The sequence below is a fragment of the Vulpes lagopus genome, chromosome 5 (assembly GCF_018345385.1).
Source record: "Vulpes lagopus strain Blue_001 chromosome 5, ASM1834538v1, whole genome shotgun sequence".
In the NCBI taxonomy this organism is placed as follows: Eukaryota; Metazoa; Chordata; class Mammalia; order Carnivora; family Canidae; genus Vulpes; species Vulpes lagopus.
The window spans coordinates 82866765-82888309 of NC_054828.1; the positions used below are offsets into that span (position 1 = coordinate 82866765).

Genomic DNA, 21545 nt, shown 5'->3' on the forward strand with positions numbered 1-21545 from the left:
TCACTGAATTGTTGGAGCAGGCTCGAGGGGTATTGTTATCCTGGATCTTCATAGGAGGGTAATGAGTCACAGGCATTGAGTAATTTGCCCAAGGTCAAACAGCTAGAAGGCGGCAGGGCTGGAACTAGAACTGAGGCCCAACCAATACTAGAAATGAGCTTCTTAACCCCTGCAGGTTGGGGAAGTGTAGTGTGTGTCACAGGGCAAGAGTGACAACTGGGGTTGGTTGTGAAGTGATTCATGGAGGCAAGGGGAAGCCCATGTGTCTCAGTGCTCCAGCTGCTCCCACCATCTACGTCAGAGCATTTGTACATGGGTGCACCATCCTTTGAGAAGGAGCCCAAAGCAAGTCACTTGGAGAATTAATCCACTGATTCCATTGTTTATTAAATGAGGTTACACAAGGCAGGCTCTGTAAAGTGTCCAGCCTAGCTCTTTTATTTAATAGTCAACATTTTCTGAGTGTCAGGGCCTTCTTGTATGGAAGTGTGGGTTGTGCACTGCACAAGGGCACTGTGTCTAAGGAGATACAATTTCCAGTGCAGGCATTATGTATTTGTATTTATTATAACAATTTTCCAGTAGGTGGCAGTAAAGTGTCTTGTTCTAAGAAGCTAGTAAAATACGACGATTTTCTGAGGTGGAAGTAAAGAGTCTCAAGGAAGGGACATCTTTCTTTAATTGCCACAAAGGTGCAATGTGGGCTCGGAGACCTGTTGAGGGTCCATGTGAACCAGGTGCTGTTCTAAGTGTCAGTATTAACTTCTTCAAGCCTCACATTAATCTAGAGTTTTGGCAACTTTTTTTTTTTTCCAAAGATTTTATTTATTTATTCTTGAGAGATAGAGAGAGAGGCAGAGACACAGGCAGAGGGAGAAGCAGGCTCCATACAGGGAGCCCAACGTGGGACTCGATCCCAGGACTCCAGGATCAGGTCCTGGGCCAAAGGCAGATGCTCAACCGCTGAGCCACCCAGGCATCCCGAGTTTTGGCAACTTTTAATAACTATTTTATAGATCAAAAAAATGGAGCCATGGAAAGATGAAATAATTGATGTAAGTCAGTAGCTGGTGGAGCCTGTGTTCCTAAGCATTGTGAGACTTGGTAGTTGGTTCGTCTACAGTGACACAGCCTGCTTTGCCCCTGATGCTTCCCTGTGTATTTCTTCATGATCATGGGGGATTTTTGGCTCAGTCTTTCTGGCAAACCCTCAGTCAGCAGAGTTGACACATGCTGCTCTCATCTTTGGCCTATGGTGGTGAAGGACCCTCCCCAGCAGTTCCTGTTAGCACCCGTGAATAATGGGCACGTACATCCCCTTCTCCTATTTGTAAATTCTCTTTCTGGCTCACAGAGCGAGTGTTCTGTCTTTGTGGTGGACAGATGTGAGAAGTAGGGGTTCAGGGCTGGCAGGTGTCTGGGTGTGGTGTGGGGGATGGAGGAGGGACACCAAGGTGGTTGGCACGTTGGAAGTGCCTGAGCCTGGGGGCAGGAGAACCAGGCTAGCGGGAGAAATGTGGTCCTCTCTGTGCCCAAGTGAGGCTGGAGTGGATGTGCTAGGATGAAAGTGTGCAGTGTGTGTGTGTGTGTGTGCGTGTGTGTGTGTGCATGTGTGTGCATGTGGCAGGGATGGGGAGACCCTCAGCAGCACACTGGTGCCTCTGAGACTGCATTAGGGAGGAGGGGTGACCTGGGGTTCACTTGAAACAAGGTGACCTGAATCCCAGGCCAAGGTGCTCAAATTGTGATGGCTGGAAAAGATGGTGCCTGGCAAAAACTGACTTGGTTTTCTCATTTTTGCCTGCCTGCTTGCCCAACTTGTGTGCCTTTGGCTCTCTATTTCTGCCCTCCACCCTTGTCCTTTCTGTCCCAACTGCCTCCCCCTTCTTTTTTATCTCTCTGCCTTGGTCTTCCTCCTACCATCTCTGCTCCACCTGCCATCCTCTGCAGTCAGAGGACGTAGACCTGCCCTACCCGCCACCTCAGAGGGAGGCCAACATCTTCATGGTCCCCCAGAACATCAAGCCTGTTCTCCAGCGTACTGCCATAGAGGTGAGCTGGGCCCTGGCATGGGGTGGGGGTGGGGATGCAGCCTGGCCCTTCCCTTTCCTGGCCCCAGCCTTTCCTGGGGGCCGGGGCCTTTCCAGCTGCTCTCCTCACTCTGTGTCCCCAGATCCTGGCGTGGGGCCTGCGGAACATGAAGAGCTACCAGCTGGCCAGCATCTCTTCCCCTAGCCTTGTGGTAGAGTGCGGGGGCCAGACAGTGCAGTCCTGTGTCATCAAGAACCTCCGGAAGAACCCCAACTTTGACATCTGTACCCTTTTCATGGAAGTGGTAAGCCTGGCCTTCCTGCTGTCCCCTTCTGTAGTCAGGGGCTCGGCTGTCTGCTCTGCCTCCCTGTGGGATCCTGGCTAGGTCATGGCATCTTTCCCATCTCATTTGTCTGTGGAAATGGGGAAGCAGTGCTCACCATCTCCTCCCTGGAAGAGTTGAAGCCTGTGAGCAGCATGAATGAGGGTCAGCTGGCTTCTTCCTACCCAGACAGGCATGCACAGGAGTTGTAAGGACCCACCCTTCCCTGCTAGGGAAGTTCTCAGCCCCCTGGAGCTCCCCTCGGGGGGCCTGCCAGGGCTCTGACCTTCCGTGCTTCCTCCAGACCTTCCCTGACTGGGTACTCCTCTAGCCTTGCTGTGGACTCCCCCCACCACGGCCCACAGGCCCTCAGGCTCTCAGCCTTCTGCAGCTCCCCAGGCTGCCTGGGCCTAGTGGCCGGAGTGAGGCAAGTCTGAGGAAAGGAAAATGGTTTGCAAGATGAAAGCGCTAGAGAAATTCCAGGCCCAGTGGCTGTCAACAGGAGCCTCCTCTTGGCCGAGCCAAAGCCGCCACCGAAGGAGAGCATATAAATTATTTCAAGTTGTGTTCAAAGTGCTTTTGGGGCAGGGGTTGGGAGGAGAAGAATCTGGGTCTGTAAGCCAACTCTTGAGTATCCACTTGGGGGGGACTGTCTGCAAGAAATGTTGAGTCCTGGGCCAACTTCTCCCTTCTTCCCCTCCCCAACCAGTGAGGGTTCAGGGAAAGTAGACTTGTTTTAGCTTGAGGCTGAGCTGGATGTGTCCGGAAGGTAGAGCTGTGGGGGAAAAGTCAGCCTCTGCATACAGCATTCAAGAGGCAGACTGAAAAGGTGTGTGGCTTCTCTTCCCCTGGCCAGCTCCTGGCTTCGGCCAACCACCACTTTGGATTTATGGCTCTTGGGGGTGATGTGTGGGTTTAAAGTCATTCTCTGTTCCTTGAACTTGTCCTGTGAAGGAGAGCCTTCGCCTCCTCTAAAGTCTCCAAGAGGTGGGTTCGGGCCACAGCCCAGAGCTTCCCTCCTGCTCTGCCCAGATGCTGCCCAAGGAGGAGGTCTACTGTCCCTCCATCGTGATCAAGGTCATTGATAACCGCCAGTTTGGCCGCCGGCCTGTGGTGGGCCAGTGTACCATCCGTTCCCTGGAGAGCTTCATGTGTGACCTGTACTCCGAGGAGAGTCCGTCCCCACAGGGCGGCCCAGGTAGGGGGTAGGGCTGTTGATGGAGAGGGCCAGGGCTGAAGGGCTGGGGCAGGTGGGGCTTCCCAGGTGAGACGTGGCCTGAAGCCCTTCTCTTACCTGGATCTGAGCGAGAAATGGTTTTTGCTCAGCTGACCAGGAGGGTGGGAATCTTGCCTTCCTCAGGGCATCGCCCAGCTCTCGGCTAACTGAGAGGCCAGGGCTAGGGTGGGATGATGTGGGGGAAGAGTTGAGGGAGACAGAAAGGCAGGGATTCTATGAGATGAGGAGAGAGAGAGAGAACCAGGTGGGGGTGGGGCGACAGTGAATGTGAGAGAAGATGGGAGAGGGAAGAACTGGATAGGAAGAAAAGGACACAGAGGACATTGAGAAGTGTGGAAGGCTGAGGGCCTTTGGTCTCAGTGTCTTGCCTGAGTGTTGTGGCTGGAGAGGGGCGAGTACCCTGAAGGAGCCCCTCTCAGGCATGGATATGGCTCTTCCCTACAGATGATGTGAGTTTACTCAGTCCTGGGGAAGACGTGCTCATTGACATCGATGACAAGGAGCCCCTCATCCCTATGCAGGTGAGATGAGCACTGGTCCCCCGGGAAAGACACTGGCTCTGCTGGCCTTGGCTGCCTCTCCCCCTTCCTTGTCTCTCCCACTCTTCCTCCCTTCCCTTCCTTACCACATGGCCTCTGCCTCTGTAAGACATCTCCCTCGTACCCTGGTGGCTGGACAGTATATAGGTGGAGGAACCCAGATGGGAGCTTTCAGTCTGGTCGGGAATGGGGTGGAGGGGTTGGGGGAAGGCGATGTGTGGTCACCTGGGCAAGACCCAGTCATTTTCTCCAAAGCATGCCAAAAAAAAAAGTACCCTCTACCTAGAGGGCCATGGTGAGGGCTCTCTCTGAAGATTACTCAGGAAATCATGTTGGGCTCAGCAAATGAAAGAGAAGGAAGACAGGGGAAAGAGTGACCACACAGTCTTGAGTGTGCTCTAGCGCCATTGCCTTACCCCAGCCAGAACCCTGCTTGGGGGTAAGGTTTAACTATAGGCTCAGGTATGGGGGCACCTTGAAAGCAGCTGAGAAGGAGGGGTGTGTGTCCAAGCCAATAGTCCCTCTTGCCCCATTCCTGCCACCTCCAAGAAAAGAAAGGGTGAGGGGAAGGAGGGGGATCTTATTCTCAGGGAATCCAACCCTGTGGAGAGTTAAGAGGCATCCCTTTGCTACATACTCAGCAACTGAGTGTCCCAGGGCCAGCTGGTGACCCAGGCTCCAATGCCAAATAGCATGGTGGGAGGACTGTGGCACCTCTTACTGAGCAGGGAGCACTCTCCCCACCTTGGGCCCTGGGTTGCTCTAGTTCCTTAGGGCCAAGATCACCCAGTCCTTCCCACGGTGGAGATGGGGAAAGGCCTCACAGTGAGCACCAGCCTTGAGCTCTTTCAGGTTGTCACCCTCCTCCTGGCTTTGCATGATGCTGGTCACTGGTCATACCCCTGGGACCTGGGGCTCCCAGAGCTTCCCTGCTGCCTAGACGGAGAGTGTCCAGGCTGTGTTGGCAGTACTTGTTGTCCATAGGCTCTTGGCCTATTTATTGACATAGGGCATCCAGGAGATTCCATTTTCTCTAAACCACCACACAAATATTGGCCTTGGGAGCAAGAGAACACACTGGGGTGCTAAGTTGGGCTCAGGATCCTCAGGGCTACCCTGGAGCTTCCCTCTAACATTTAGGGCTGATTTCTGCTTCTTTGTTGCTTGTGCATCTTTTACCTTTCTGCCATTTCCAAGGGAACAGCTCCAGTGTGCACCTGGGTCTAGCTGCTGCTAAAACAAGAGGGGTTCTGCTCATCATTCTTTCTACTGGGGACACATTCTGGCCTACACCTGCTCTTTCTTTAAGATTCAACTTAGGTGTGGTCACCTCCTTCTGGGATTCGTCCCCGGCTTCCCCCCTTCTCCTGCAAGTCCTGTCTATATCTTGGTCACTACCTTTTCTTTAGGTCCTGATTATCTCTGCAAATGTCAGCACCTTCCCCAGACCAGGTTCAGGGTAACCACCAGGGTGTATTTCTTTTGTGTCCTCAATACCCAGCATGAGACTGGTTAAAAGGAGGAGTTCAGTGAAGTCTATCTGGACGGGCCATTGTGAGGGAGGATAGGTGGATGCATGGATGCATGACCTGCCTACTCTCTATGTGGGTCGAAGAAGGAGCTTCTCTAGATTGAGAAAAATCCAAGTGGAGATTTTGGATGGTCCTACCCAGGATTCAGCTATGTTCAGTACTAGTGCCTTCTGGCCTCAGTGGGGGTTTGTAGCTTGAATTAGGCAGATAATTAGCCCCAAATTCTAGGCCTCCCAATCCTGGCTCCTGTTTTCTGCCCCCTATGCAGGGAAGTATAGGGCCTGCCCAGCAGCATTTCCAGTCTGTATATGCTGCCCTCAAAATATTTACAGACTCAGATGGTGGGGGGGTACTATTTTGATTCCTGCTGGCTACAAGCCCACAGTCAGATGCAGATAGTGAGAAGGCCCAGTCTGGACATCCTCCTGGCATTGACATGGGTGAACCGAGGCTGGGGCCTGAGCCAGTGCAGGGGCTGTGCTCTTTGTGGGAACACATGGTCACTTTGGCTAGTACTGCTGGCCAGGCAAAGGGTGAGGAGCTGGGCTCTGGGCTCCTGGAGGTGTGCCCACATGTGGGGAGGCGGGCTCCCAGGGCCTCAGAGGTGGCCCAGGAGATGGAGGAAGTGTGACATGCCTGCTCTGATGGAGGAGGCTTGAACCTGGCCCTCCTGAGCTCCTGTCCCTACTCTCATGGACCCGTGAGGCCAGCAGGGACACCACCACTGGTCTCCAGGGAGCCCTGGCCTGATGGCGTCTGATGGAGGAATTGGGGAAAAACCAAGCTTGTATTGTGTTTTTCTCCAAGATCCACTGATCCTATTTGGTTGGACAGGAGATCTTTTGCTCCCCTGTCTCTCCTGCACACCCCTTGGCAATTGGCAGGACCAGGCATTCTGAGGCAGATCCAGGAGGCAATGCGTACCAGTTCCAAATGGTTTGCCAGATGATTCTGGCTGGGCTTATATCCCTTTCCCCCTCCCCCACACAAAAAAGTCCCTGCCCTCTGGGGACAGAAGGGACAAGAAGTCTGGCTGACTTTGGATTTTGCCTGGCTCGTGTTTGTCCAACCCGTGTTTCTCAGCAGCCCGTTTCATGCTCATGGTGATGTCGTCCTCACTGCTGAGCTCACTAGGTCCTGGCTGCACATCCACTCTGGCCAGATCTGGCTTCTGTCTCAGTCCCTCTGTCTCCTTCCTCAGTACTTCCTCTCTGCTAAGGAATGTCCTTGGCATCATTGGCTTGGTTCCTGGGAGGCACCTGCCACACCTTAGAAATGTCATCTGACTCTTCCCTGATGTTATCATTGGGCTGACACGGCAGAGGGTTTTTCAGGTTTCAAGAAATGTGTGGTTTGTGTCAGGAGTGGCCAATTCTAGAGATGGCCCAAAATGTATGTATAAGCAGATCTGTCCACTTGGCCTTGTTGGACTCCTAGGTCAGTACCCCTGTCCCATGTGGGTGGGTGCCTGGCCTCTTGAGTTCTTCTCTGGTGATCAGGGCCAGGAGGAGATAGGCTTGTGTGAATTGACTCCATAGTTTATCCTTGGTTGGTGCGGCTCTCCTTTGCATAGATTTTAGACCTGTAGCCTGGGGGTGGGGTAGTGTGTTTGTGTGCATGTGTGTGGTGTATGCACATGAGTGTGTGTGAGAGGTGGGAGCGGCTGGGGGCAGGTGTGTGTGTGTGTGTGCAAGCTCCCGAGGGTGTGTCTAGACACAGTGGTATTGTAGGAATCAAGGCCTTGACTTTTAACCTTCTGAGGACAGGCCTGGGTATGTTCTCAAAGAGGCCATAGAGCTTATTTCATTCCATTAGTGCTCTGCTTTAAAAAAGGATATATTAATTCTTTTTCTGGCTATAAATATGTGTTAATTATGTAGAATTTGGAAAATGTAGGATAATTATGAATAAGTAGGCATTACTTCCAACCAAGGACACTATCAAAATGAACTTCTATCAACATATCCTTCTCTCCTTCCCCTTGCCCTTGCCTGGGCTTCTCTTTCTGTCTCTGACTCCGACTCAGACTCCATTTCTCTCTTTAAAACAAAATTGGGAGTCTCTCTTAACTACTCTGCTTTTTCATTAAGCTGGTTCTTGGTGTTCTAAATATGAAGAGGTGAAGAGAAAGAGGAGAAAGAGTGTGCAGGACACACACAAAGCACCCCCCCCCCATCTCTTACAGAGGGTCTGAAAGCTCAGAGCAGAGGTGGTGCCCCTGCCCACCCCACAGATGACCCACCGGGCACTGAGATGCCCCTGGAGTCACCTGGTCAAGGGTGACTCTTCCCTATCGTTCTGAGAGCCCACACTAGGTAGGCGATCTCCTCTGTAAGTCTCCAGAGAAGGAGGATTTCTGGGTTTGGGGGTGGGGACCATGTGCAGGTTGAAGAGGGATAAAGAGGAAAGAGCACCTTGAAATGTTCACCCCAGTTGGGTGAAATGAGAGGTATGTAACTGATCTCAAATGAGACACTTTATCAGCAAGGGACAGAGATCGTGTGCTTGTCTTGGCCCTGTGAGTCAGCGTGGGCTAAGAGATCAGGAAAATGCCCGGGAGGGGCTGGCCCCATAGGCCGGCGGGGTTAGAACAGCAGAGGGCGGGGGGGAGAGGAGAGGAGGGCTTTCCTGATGGGCAAAGGAGTGGAGCACAGGCTAGGCAGTGGGACTGCGTGTGTGAGTGTATGTGGATGCATGTGTGTGCGCGTGTGTGTGAGGCGGGCAGGTATCAGAGGAAGTGCAGACTGGGTGGAGAAGGCATCAGGAGGCGTGAAGACCCACTCCCCGCACTGTGGGGTAGGGTGCTGAGGCTGGCGGCTCCCAAGCTCCCCAGCTTGGGCTCATTTTGGGCCTGCTGCTCCAGTTATAGTCTCTGGGACGCCATGAAGGTGGCAACGTGCTCCCAGAACTGTAGCGGCAAATTATGCCTGAGTCCCAAAGGGAAACGTGTAATTTCGGAAGCGGGACCAGATCTTTGGAGCACTATGTTTAGCTTTATTTTTTTTCCTTTTGCTTGGGTGAACTGCTGGTTTCCCTCTCACCTTTCTAAAAACAAACTGTATTAAAAATAACAAGAAGGCTTCTGTGAGGTTCGGGATGAGAGCGGGAGGGGCAGAGGCGGCCGGGGAGTGGGGGGTTGCGTGGAGTTCATCTGGTCTATGCCAGGGGTCACACCATATCCACCAACACATGTGGCCAGTCCCTGGCACCATCCAGCGGCCTGGCCTGGTGCTCACTAGCCACTGCCTGTGCTTCTGGCTCTAAATAAAGCTAGTTTAGGGGGACTAGGGTCCCCTTCAGTGATTCCCCCTTCACAGGGCAGAGTTGGGTCTGTGGGTTCCAAGACTCCCCCCCAGATCCCAAAAGACTTTATCCTGGCCTTCCTGAGCCCTTCTGACCCCCAGGTGACTGTGTCTCCCAGGTTTTTCCAGCCAAGGATCGGACAGCCACCCAGGGCTCAGGCCTCCTGTGGAGTCTCCTGGAGCCCTCTGCTCGGGGTTCAAAGGCAGAGAGAGTCTGACGCTGGGAGTCTGTTTCTTGGCTCATCGTCTCAGCCCCCCTAGCCTCATTTGTCTGCTGCCCAGTGCCTCCTTCCCGAGCTGAGCCCTTTGCTTTCTTGACTGTGTTGTATTTTATCCTTCTGCTCCTTTGCACTTGTTACCCCCTCTGCCTGGAAAGCATCTCCTGGTTTTGTCTACCCAGACTGGTGCTCATCCACCCAGAGCCCCATCACCTTCTCTAGGACCATTATAGTGGTCTCTGACAAAGTCACCTGTCTCCAGTCCTGCCTTCTGAGGCTCTCTGGACCCTGCAGCCCAGGGATTTATCCTAGAAAGTACTGAGTCACAGTACCAGAGGCAAGGCAGGTACTCCTTGCTGGCAAGGATCTGATGCCAGAAAAGGATGCAGGAAGTTTTCTCTAGCATAGCAAAGGGGCGTTGGATTATAACACTCTTCAAGCCTCCCTTTTACAGGCTTTGGGAAAGTCGGATGATGCCCTGGTTCTTGTCTTTGTTTGTTTTTTTTTTTTAAAGATTTATTTACTTATTTGACAGAGAGATAGGAAGAGAGAGAATCTTTTTTTTATTTTTTTATTTTTTTAATTTATGATAGTCACAGAGAGAGAGAGAGAAAGGCCGAGACACAGGCAGAGGGAGAAGCAGGCTCCATGCACTGGGAGCCCGATGTGGGATTCGATCCCGGGTCTCCAGGATCGCGCCCTGGGCCAAAGGCAGGTGCCAGACCGCTGCGCCACCCAGGGATCCCTGTTTCTTGTCTTTTAAGAGAAAAGACTTAGGAACCATGCCCAAGCAGGGGTTGGTGTGGTCCAGCGGTTAGAAGAAACCACCAGGACTGGTGGGGAGCTTGGAGTATGTCTGCGATGGGGAGGTTTGAAAGATAGGGTGGGCATGTGAGGATGGTATTGAGTAAGTGGTGCCAAGGGCAGTGAGAAAGTGGGCGAGAGAGGGGCATTGGCTGAGCAACTTTCATGTGCCTCACCTGTGCTAAATATGCATGACCTTCAACTCCTTATACTCACTGTTGCCCTGTGACCTGGGCTTTGTACCCATTCTATGTTTGGGATGCTGACCCAGAGAGGTCAGGGGGCTTGACCAAGGTCACATAGCTGATAGAGCAGTGGGGCCAGGATTTAGACCCTGCCTTACCTAACTCCAAAATACACGTTCCTCCTGTAGCTTTTATAGCCTCCCTGCTTGGAGAGCTCTACTTCCTTGGGGCTGTCCAGTCTTCCCTGAAGTGGTTTCCCTAACCCTGTTGCTAACCAGCGTGTTTAATTTGTAGCTTGCAGATGGTCTGTCGGGCTCTGCCCCCACTAACATGGCATCTTCTCCATCCAGTCCTCATGTATGTATTGTTTACCTATTTGCGGGCTCTTTGATTTCCCTGGGGGGCTTGGGGTGGGAGTAGGGAGTTAAGGAAAGGAACAGAGGAAGGGGAGTGGGAGGGAAAGAAAGGAAGTACATTAGACCTTGAACAATGTGGGGGCAGGCACATTGGGGCACTAGTCCCTGCACTCTAGAAAATTCACAGGTAACTTTTGACTTTCAAAACCTTGGCTACTAATAGCCTACTTTGACCAGAAGCCTCACTGATAACATAAATAGCTTATAAACACAGACTTTGTATGTTGTAGGTATTACGTACTGTATTCTTATAATAAAGTAAGCAAGAGAAAAGAAAATGCTGTTAGGAAAATCATCAGGAAGAGAAAATAGTTATAGCACTGTGCTGTATTGGAAAAATCTGTGTATTAGCGCACCCATGCTACTCAAACCAGTGTTGTTCAGGGTCAACTGTATTTCCTGGGATCCCACGGAGAACAGTGACCTGCCCTGTGTGATGGATGAGGAATGGGGAGCAAGATAGGGGAAGATCCTCAGAAACAGCACTGAGTTATCTTAGTTTGTCTTGGGACTTAATCTTGTTTACTGGCATGAGGGCCAGAGGGTTGGTTGGGGTTGCAGGGGACAATGGAAACAGGGAAGTGTCTAGATTAGAGCTGGACTGCTGGAACATGGGACGTAAAAAGCTTCTGTGGGCAGTGGCATGTTGATTTTCTCTGCCCCTCCCACAGACATGAAAACTGTGTGTGACCAAGGAACCTAGGTTGTCTGGGGAAGGTTCTGAGATGTTTGCTGGGGCCCACAGTCTGCAACTGGGCTGATTTCCTTGCTTGGTGTCATATTTAGGGGTCGTGGGTCCCTCTGGGAAGATGACTTGGCATTTAGCCTTCACCACACCCTCATGAAGTCTCACGTTCAGAGCCAGAGCAGCCTCTGAGCTGCTGGGGGAGCCATATGAGATAGGACCTGCCAACAATTAAATTCTGTTCATGGTGCTGGGGGAGGCATTGCTGTATTGGGCATCTTAGGATTTCTAGGAAGAGGCCATATATATTTTTATTTTTTTCTGATTTATCCATTATAGAAAATACAGAAAAGACAGTGTAAAGCAGAAAGTGAAAACCACCTGTATTCCTACCAGTTGGAGACAAGCACTGTTAAGATTTTGATGTGCTTACATTTTAAGATATCTTTTTTGCATGTGTACAGACTTTTGTTTAAAAACATAATTGTAGTCATGTTGTACCTTTTTATAATTTGCATTTTCTTTATTTAAAATTATGTAATGTTTTTCCATATTGGTATATTCTTTAAAGACATGGCTTCATGTCATCTCATCATATGGAAATCTACAAAATTTTAACTACTTCCCTATCATTGGACATTTAATGATATTAATTTCCACCGGGGCCTTTTGTTTCTTAGAGGAGTTATTTTTGTTTACTTTAGACCAGCCCATTTCACGTTGAGTCCTAGGCATTTTATAGCCTTTGTTGCTATCTACGTGGAATATGTTTTTTTAGTGATTTGGTCTAATTGCTTATTGTTAGAATATAGGGAGACAATATTTTGTGTATTTCCTTTGAAACAGACTCTTTAGGAAGCTCCTTTATTAGTTCTGAAAGTTGTTCATTGATTCTGTTGGGTTTTCCAGGTAGGTAAGATGGTTTTCTTCAAACAGTAAAAAATACGTCACTATCTTTCTAATAATAATTATACCTTATTCCTTTTTTAGAGTAACAGTTGATAATTGAGGTGCTAGTGAACAAACATGTTTAGTTACCGATTCTAATGAAAAGCTTCTGCCATTTTTCCATTAATTGTGATAATGATTGGTAGTTTCAGATAGATATTCTTGATTTTGTCAAGATCGTGTCTTTTATTATTAGTTTATTAATAGCTTAAAAATTAGGTATAGGAGTTAATTTTATCCACTGCCATTTGTCATTTATCAAGATGATTATTTTGTTTCCTATTATTCTGTTAACATAATGTGTAATTGTCTTGCATTCCTGGATACTTGGTCATGGTATTATAATTTACTATAATTGAAGTCCTCTTATCCAGTGAAATCAAGACAGGTAGTTGATTAGCAAATCGAAGAAGTTAATTGAATGGGGACTGATTAAAAGCCATGTGTACACACCATAAACATTTTATATCTAGCCCTATCTATGTATCTTTCTTTACCAGTCATTTGACACATGCCAAGGCTTCTTTAAATTTGGATCTGTAATTAGAGTACTGTGTCATCCTTCTTGTATAAACCACATCCAAAATACATTATCTATGATTTTTCCTTTAGGTTTATTAAAGTTTGATGAGATTTTTCCACAAAAAAATTGGACCGTGGAGTCCTTTTAAAAATTTAAGATTCCTCCCTCCCATACCTTTTCTTTAAAAAAATCTCACTCTTGATTCAACACTTCCATACAACACTCACTGCTCAGCACAGCATGTGTACCCCTTAATCCCCATCATCTATTTGAATTCATCTATTGAAGCACTATATTGTGATTCTCCTGAACCTAATATTATGCTGTATGTTCACTACCAGGAATTTGAATGAAAACTAAAAAATATCATTCTTAATTTTCATCAGTTAAAAAAAATCACTAAACTCATTTTCTAGATAAGATACCGTTTCTTTTAAATTCAATTTTTATGTATTTTTGTAATATCGACTTATTGATCTGATTACCATGTGAGTACAACTGGCATAAACAGGTTTGGGAAGCAGCACAGTGACTCTTGTAAGCATGCAGCTCCTCTATGGGAGCTGTAGCAGCATACCAACCTTCAGTGGGCTCTGTACCTCAGATTGTTAGCAGGGAAAATGGATAGTGTTTGTTGATCCTGGTTAAGGGCAAGTTTATAAGAAATTCTAGTCTATATCATGAACTGCATTTGCTCTTACTTATTTAGGATTTTTGTGTCTCTATTAATAAGTATCACTTTTGTCTTTGTTAGGTTTTGATATCAAAATTATAATTTCATAGGACAATTTTTTTGAGGTGTTCTCTCATTTTCTGTGCTCTTGAACAGTCTAGTTTATATGGCCTGAGAATTAGTTTCTTAAGGGTTTGAAAATACACGAAATACGAAAGCCACTCTATGACTCTGAAATATGCACATTGGAAGTTGCATGATATACACATTTATTTATTTATTATTATTATTATTTTAATTTTTATTTATTTATGATAGTCACGCAGAGAGAGAAAGAGAGAGGCAGAGACATAGGCAGAGGGAGAAGCAGGCTCCATGCACTGGGAGCCCAATGTGGAATTCGATCCCGGGTCTCCAGGATGGCGCCCCAAGCCAAAGGCATGCGCTAAACCGCTGTGCCACCCATGGATCCCTATTTTTTTTTAATAATAAATTTATTTTTTATTGGTGTTGATATACACATTTAATAGAAAAAACCTTTAATAGTCTTGCTTTGTGTACAAAATGTGTAGTAATATGAATCAACCTAAATTTGAAAAATGATTAACAATCATATAATTTAAAAGGTGGTGGTCAAGTGAATTGTATTTATGGTTTAGTTGGTAAATAGGATACTTACCATTTTTTTCTTGAAAATGGTGCTATTTGGGGTGCCTGGGTGGCTCAGTTGATTAAGTGCCAGACTCTGGATTTTGGCTCAGGTCATGATCTCAGGGTCATGAGATTAAGCCTCCCATTGGGCTCCATGCTCAGTGTGGATGGAGTCTGCTTGAAATTGTTTCTCTCTCTCCCTCTTTCCCTACTCAGGCACACTCTTTCTCTCACATCAATAAATCAATCACTCTTTAAAAAGTAGAAAATGGTGGTATGTTATATGAGTTTTGAATTTTAGATTTTTAGGAATGCATATCTTGTGTAATTGTATAAGATGCACCCACCCTGTACTTTTTTTGGTAAAAAGTGGGCCCAGGACCTATTTTGGAAGGGGATTTTTTTGGATCACTCTTTACTTCTGTCAATTTGGTAGCTTAGATGTCCCCAGGTATTGTTTATTACATTAGTATAAATTTGTATATATTACTACAATCAAGGAAAACATTTCTGTATATGTTCTATTTTCATCCTCATTTCTAATTTGGTGATTTGTGTTATTTATCTTTTTTACTTTTATGGTTGTTTTTCATGCAGAGAGTCAGCTCTTCAAAAATTTTGTTATTGGGCAGCCCCGGTGGCACAGCAGTTTAGCGCCATCTGCAGCCCAGGGCGTGATCCTGGAGACCCGGGATCGAGTCCCACATCGGGCTCCCTGCATGGAGCCTGTTTCTCCCTCTGCCTGTGTCTCTGCCTCTCTCTCTAGCTGTGTCTCTATGAATAAAAAAAAAAAAAAGAAAAAAGAAAAAAAATTGTTATTAGGTTAGTTTCCTTAATTTCTAGTCATTTTTAAAAAAGATTTTGTTATTTATTCATGAGAGACACAGAGAGAGGCAGAGACACAGGCAGAGGAAGAAACAGGCTCTCTGAAGGACCCCAATGTGGGGACTCGATCCCAGGATCCCAGGAGCATGACCTGAGCCAAAGGCAGATGCTCAACCACTGAGCCACCCAGGTGCCCAGTTTCTAGTCATTTTTAAGCTTTCTTCCTCTGAAATTCCTGTTATATATATTTTGGATCTCTTAGGCTATGACTTCATATCTCTGTCTCTCTCTGCCTGCCCCCCCATCTCTGCATTGTTCAGCATTTTTTTGAAGGGGGTATTAATCTACATTTTGTTCTCAAAATTCCAGAACTTTAAAATCTTGTTTTTTTTCATACTTGAGTCCTTATTCCATCTAGAATTGCTTTGTGTTGTGTACAAAGTCTGAGATAGAGATTAGATTTCTTTTTTTTCCCCTATGTAGCTAACCACTGAATTCATATCATCATAGAATGACCTGTCCTTTCTTGATATATAAGGACAATTGTGTCATATGTGAGGTTTCCATATAAGTGTGGGTTGGTTTGTGGTTCTCTATTCTGTTCTGTTGGTCTTTCCCTGTACTCTACTGTCTAATTTTACTGTAGCTTTATAACAAGCCTTCATATCTGGTAGAGGAAATATTTTACCTTGTTCATTTTTAGAAGTGTCATTGCTATTTTTGTCCTTTGCTTTTTCCATCTCAATTTTAGAATTAGCTTGTCAACGTCTTTAGAAAAAGTGTTGTGATTTGTGATTGAGTGAATTTCTGGATCAATTTGGAAAGAACATTTTTATAATATTCTCTTTTGAACACATACATCATATATCTCTCCATTTATTTGGGTATTTTTTAATGTTTTCAATAAACTTTTATAATTTTCTCCAAAAAAGCCTGGTACAACTTTTATTAGATTTCATTCCTCCCATTTTGTGCTTTATTGTTATTTTTACTTAGATTTTTAAGGGTACATTTTCTGATTATTTTTTGCTTGTATATAAAAGAAATTTATTCTCATATACTGATATTATATTCAGAAACTTTGCTAAACTCTCTTATTAATTCTGCTGATTTATTTTTTTGAGGTTTTCTGTGTAATCTATCATATAATTTGTGATTAATCTCAGTTTTGATTCTTCTGTTTCTTTTAATTTCTTTTTCTTTTCTTTATTTCCTTTTCTCATATTATTGCACTGTCTAGGATCTTCACTTTAATGTACTATGTAACTGATAATAGAATATTCTTATCTGCTCTAATTTACAAGTCAATATTTTTATGTTACACCACTGGTGCAGCACGTGAATGATTACTAGTTAGCTGAGAGTTTTTATCATGAATAATGTGAAATTTTACTGAATATTTTTTATGTATCTGTGAGGTGATTGTATAATTTGTTTAATCTGTTAATCTGTTAATGTGAATTACATTAATAGATTCTTTAAATGCTAAAACAACTTTGCATTCCTGAAACAATCTATCCTGGTCATGATACATTATTTATTATTATTATTATTATTATTATTATCTACATTGTTAGATTCAGTTTGCAAATATTTAGTTTAGGAATTTTTTTGCATCAGTTATTGTGTGGGTGATAATGGCTTGAAGTTTCTTTTTCTGATACTGTTTTTTTCAGGTCTTGATATTTAGTTAACACTAATCTTATAAAATGACTTGGGGGTATATATACTCTTTTTCTAATCTTCGAGTGAATGAAAAAAGATTAACATTATTTGTTGCCTGAATGGTTGTAGATTCATTTCTAAAACTAGTATTAGTTTTCTAAATCATTTCTAAATCTAGTAGTTTTCTTGAGGTTATTTTAAATTGCTGATACAATTTGAAAAAAATGTTTATAGGAACTTTGAGGTTTTCTTTTTCTATGTGAGTCACTTTTGGTGATTTATATTTTATTGCAATTTATCCATTTCTTCTTAAATATTATTGACATAGCATTTCTCACAATAACTTTTTACTTTTCAACTTTTTTCTTCTTCTATTTATGTTCCTTTTAATTCCTAAGGTTATATTTTATTATTCTTGTCAGAATTTTTTTTTTTTTAAATTTTATTTATTTATGATAGGCACACAGTGAGAGAGAGAGAAGCAGAGACATAGGCAGAGGGAGAAGCAGGCTCCATGCACCGGGAGCCCGACGTGGGATTCGATCCCGGGTCTCCAGGATCGCGCCCTGGGCCAAAGGCAGGCGCCAAACCGCTGCGCCACCCAGGGATCCCTATTCTTGTCAGAATTTGTCAGATATTTTTTTAGTCTTTTCAAAGAACTGATTTTTAATCTGTTGATATTTTATTGTTTCCTTGTTTTCTAGTTTATTAATTTATCATTTCCTTCCTTCTGTTTTTGGGGAGGGTTATTATATTTTTAACCTCTTAAGGGCTATGCTTAGTTCATCAATTTTCAAATTTTTTCTTTTCGGGGATCCCTGGGTGGCTCAGCGGTTTAGCACCTGCCTTTGGCCAGGGGCACAGTCCTAGGGTCCTGGGATCGGGTCCCGCGTCGGGCTCCCGGCATGGAGCCTGCTTCTCCCTCTGCCTGTGTCTCTGCCTCTCTCTCTCTCTCTCTCTATGTCTATCATGAATAAATAAATAAAATATTAAAAATTTTTTTTCTTTTCTTATATAAACATTTAGGGCTATAAAATTTCCTCTAAGTACTGCTTTATGCATCCCACAGGTTTTGATGACTTTTTTTGTTGTTTTTTGGTTATTTTCCAGTTCTGAGTATTTACTGATTTTTGCTATATTTCTTTTTTGACACCTGATCACTAAAGAGTAGGTTTTAGAAGTTCCTAGCTTATGTTTTAAGTTATCTTTCTGCTACTGGTTTCAGCTTAACTGTGCTATGGTTCAGAAAATATGGTCTGTATGTTATGGTTCTTGACATTGGCTTTATGATCTATTACAAGATAAATGTTTGCAACTCTGTGTGTGCTTGGAGAATGTCTATTCTCCAAATGTGTTTTATATATAACACATCCATTTAGATCAGACTTGTTAATTGTGTGATTTAAATCTGTTTTTATTCTGATTTTTGTATGTGTCATTCATTAATTTCTGAGAGGGGTATATTAGAACATCTTGCTTTGATTTGATATTTGTCATTTTATCCTTATGATCCTACCCACTTTTACTTTATATATTTTATGCTATGTTACTAGCCATAAAGACATTTAGAATTCACATATCTTCCTGGAAAATTGAATCCTTTAATGATATGTAGTAAACCTCTGTCCATTTGCTTTTTAAAATCTCTATTAATGAGACTGTTTTGTCTGCTTTGTCTCTTGTAATACAGCTACACCAACTTCCTTTGGTCAGTATTTTCCTAGTATACCTTTTTCTATTGCTTTACTTTCAACTTTTCTGTGACTTTATGTTTTAGGTGTCTCTTTGGTGAATAGCAAATAGACAGATTCTGTTTTCCATTCCTTCCTCCCTTTTCAGGTTTGAAACTATACATTGTTTTTATTCCATTAGTGATTAATATAGAAACTCTATCATGCATATTCAGCTTAACAAAGTCTAATTAATATTTATAGCCTCCTCCAGAATATTACAAGGAACTTAGAATACTTTCATTCCAACCATATACCAATTTATAAACTTCAGTTCAATATTTTAGTTTTACCTTTATAAATGATATTTAGAAAACAGTATCATTGGGACGCCTGGTGGCTCAGGGGTTGGGCGCCTGCCTTCGGCTCAGGTCATAATCCTGGGATCTGGGATTGGGTTCTGCATTGGGCTCTCTGCAGGGGGCCTGCTTCTCCCTCTGCCTGTTACTCTGCCTCTCTCCTCAGTCTGTGTCTCATGAATAAATAAATAAATCTTAAAAAAACCCACATCATTTTGAAAAGTAATCCATTTTCTGTTAACTATACTCACATTTACTATTTTGTTTTGTATGCCAGTCTTCTTTCTCCTGGGTCGTCTTTCTTTCTGAATTAGAGCTTATAGAAATTCCTAGAATTAGAATCAATTCATTGTAAACTTTCTCACATTTTAATTATTGTTTGAAAATATTTTTATTTCACCTTTATTTTGGAAATACTAGTTTTACTAACTAGTAAATAAAATTAATACTAGTCTTATTTCACCTTTATTTTAGATATACTAGTTTTACTAACACTTATTTTCTAACACTTATTTTTCAGCAGTTTGAAGGTACTAATTTACTATCTTCCTGCTTCCATTGTACTGTGGTCTTCCTAAATCTGAGAACTGTTTTTTTTTTTTTTTCCATTTTATTAGTTCTGGTAAGTTCTCAACCACTCTCTCTTTAAATATTACACATTCCGCATTCTCTCTATTGTTTCCTTATGGAACTCTGATTAGATAGATATATGGTGGACCTTCTCTGTTCTCCATTTTAGTTTTAACTCTCTCTCATATTACTTGTTTCTTTGTGTTGCACTCTGACTGATTTTGAAGACAGATCTTCTAGTTCATTAAGTCTTTAGTTGTTTCTAAAGGCTATTAGACCCCATCTATTGAGTTTCTAGTCTTAAGAATTATATTTTTATCTCAAAAGGTTCTTCCTGCAATCAGCTTTATTTTTGAAAGCCTCTTGTTCCTTTGGCATAATTTTTAATGTCTTTTTTTCTTTTAAACAGCTTTGTTTCCCCCCTAAATAGTCCTATTTATGACAATTCTGTTTCCTATTGTCTTCACAGACCTGATATGCAGTTGGTGTTTCTAGCTGACTCTTGCTCATGGTGCCTTGTTCCTTATGTGTTATACTATTTTTGATTGTGAACTCATGTTCCTTGGAACTTTATCTGAGAGTTTTTTGAGGCCTGGATGAAAGTTACATTCTTTCACAGAGGATATGTGTTTACTTTACCAGATGCCTGGAAATGCTACAAACCCAGATTCACTAAAACTAAATGTTTGGCTGGGGCTTTTTGGGCTCCACAGTTAGTTTGCATTTTGGTGCCTTATTTTTTGGGATTTTTGCTTTCTCATTTTCCCCCAAGGATTTTTTTTACATTCCCATCAGCTAAGGCATGCATTTAAAAAGAATTTTAAAGATATCTTATCTGTTAATTTGGGAGTTCTTGGAGAGTTTCTCTGGCCCTCTTGTTTGTCATTTTGCTGGAAATCAATGTCTTTGTTATAGTTTTACATTTAACAGTCATATTTGTCTTCATGCAGGTTATATGTCCTTCAGGACTGCATGCTCCAACTTCATGAAACTTCCTACCAACATAAAGTAGCCATTTGTTTACTTCTTTTTTTTTTTTTTAAGATTTTATTTATTTATTCGTGAGAGACACACACACACATGGGGGGGTGCAGAGATATAGGCAGAGGGAGAAGCAGGCTTCCTGCAGGGACCCTGATGCAGGACTCAATCCCAGGACCTCGGGATCATGCCCTGAGCCAAAGGCAGATGCTCAACGGCTGAGCCACCCAGGCTCCCCTGTTTTCTTCTGTCTTTTACTCAGTTCTTTAACATAACACTTGTCTTCATCCTCCTATTACTCCATTTCTTTTGAACCTTATTCTCTTCTATCTGTCCTTACAGAGGAAGTACTTGCTTGTCAAGTTCTGGAAGCTCAGTTGGCTCTGTCCATCATTGCATGGGCCCCCTTATCATCTCAAACTTTTATAGAAAGAAGAGGAAAATAGTCTAAGATGGCTATATCTTGCCCTGTGAGGAATCTAGCAGGATAGAAGTAAGAAGGAAAGCAGGATCAGAAGTTTTCCCCCTCGGACTGAAGAGCTTGTTTTCTATGTTTATCGTGGCAGCTGGGTGTTAACTAACTAGGTTAGGGCCATGGTTCTTGCCAATGGATGCTTATGTAAGGAGTTTCTGAAGTAAAAGAGAGCTGACTCTCTCCCATCAGGCCCACCAAGCAGGGTTATTCTTTGGGGAGGTTTCTATAATATTGTGTGTGGATCCTCACCCTTGTGGGTTCAGACACTTGATGAGTCCATTTTCTTAGGTCAAGATACTTATTATTCAAGTCTCAAACTGAGGTTGCCAGTTTATGAGTTTACAGTGAGAACTACTCCTGCCTGAGGGATGTGACATATTATGGCCCAGCCCATGATATCTTACAGATTCAGGAACTGGGAAGCCAAGGTGTGATGGGAGATGAGTAAATAATCAGAATGAGGAGAGATAGTTCTGTGACTCGAAACTTCGTGGCAGCTGACCAAGATGGACAGATCCACCTATCTCCAAAGGTTCAGGCCATCCCAAGGGTGCTGATGTGCACAACTGTCAACAGTCAACCCTTCCTTCTCTTGTACTTGTGGACCTGGCCAATTCCTTTTCTCACCAACATATTCTTTCTCTAGATGTATTAATACAGCCTACCCATTTAGGGTTAAGGCTTAGTGTAAGAGCCACTCTTCTGCTTTGAGGTGATTTTGCCTGTCCTTACCCTGAACCACTCTGCATTGATTTCACGGTCTAATTCTCCGAGGGCAGCCCTATTTCTCTTAATTCCAAGTTTTGGGGGGAATGCCTCGTTGCAGCTCATGAATACTGACAACAATTTATCCAAAGACTTTGAAGCAAAGGTTTTTTGAGCAAAGGAATCAATTACAGGGTGTGGCTCCCAAGTGAGGAAGCATTTCCAGAAG

At 44.1% G+C, this 21545-nt stretch overlaps 1 protein-coding gene across 22 annotated transcripts in view; it reads left to right on the top strand.

Annotated features, from left to right (window-relative positions):
* DYSF (dysferlin) overlaps positions 1-21545 on the top strand; it is a 217632-nt gene that overhangs the window by 149894 nt on the left and 46193 nt on the right. For 13 of the 22 annotated variants that reach the window (XM_041755218.1, XM_041755223.1, XM_041755224.1 and 10 more), the window contains 5 exons: positions 1951-2052; positions 2174-2335; positions 3386-3551; positions 4035-4111; positions 10465-10527. In XM_041755218.1, the coding sequence (XP_041611152.1) occupies positions 1951-2052; positions 2174-2335; positions 3386-3551; positions 4035-4111; positions 10465-10527 (570 nt within the window). The remainder of the gene's footprint in view (positions 1-1950; positions 2053-2173; positions 2336-3385; positions 3552-4034; positions 4112-10464; positions 10528-21545) is intronic. The other 9 variants (XM_041755227.1, XM_041755230.1, XM_041755232.1 and 6 more) reach the window with 1 other exon arrangement.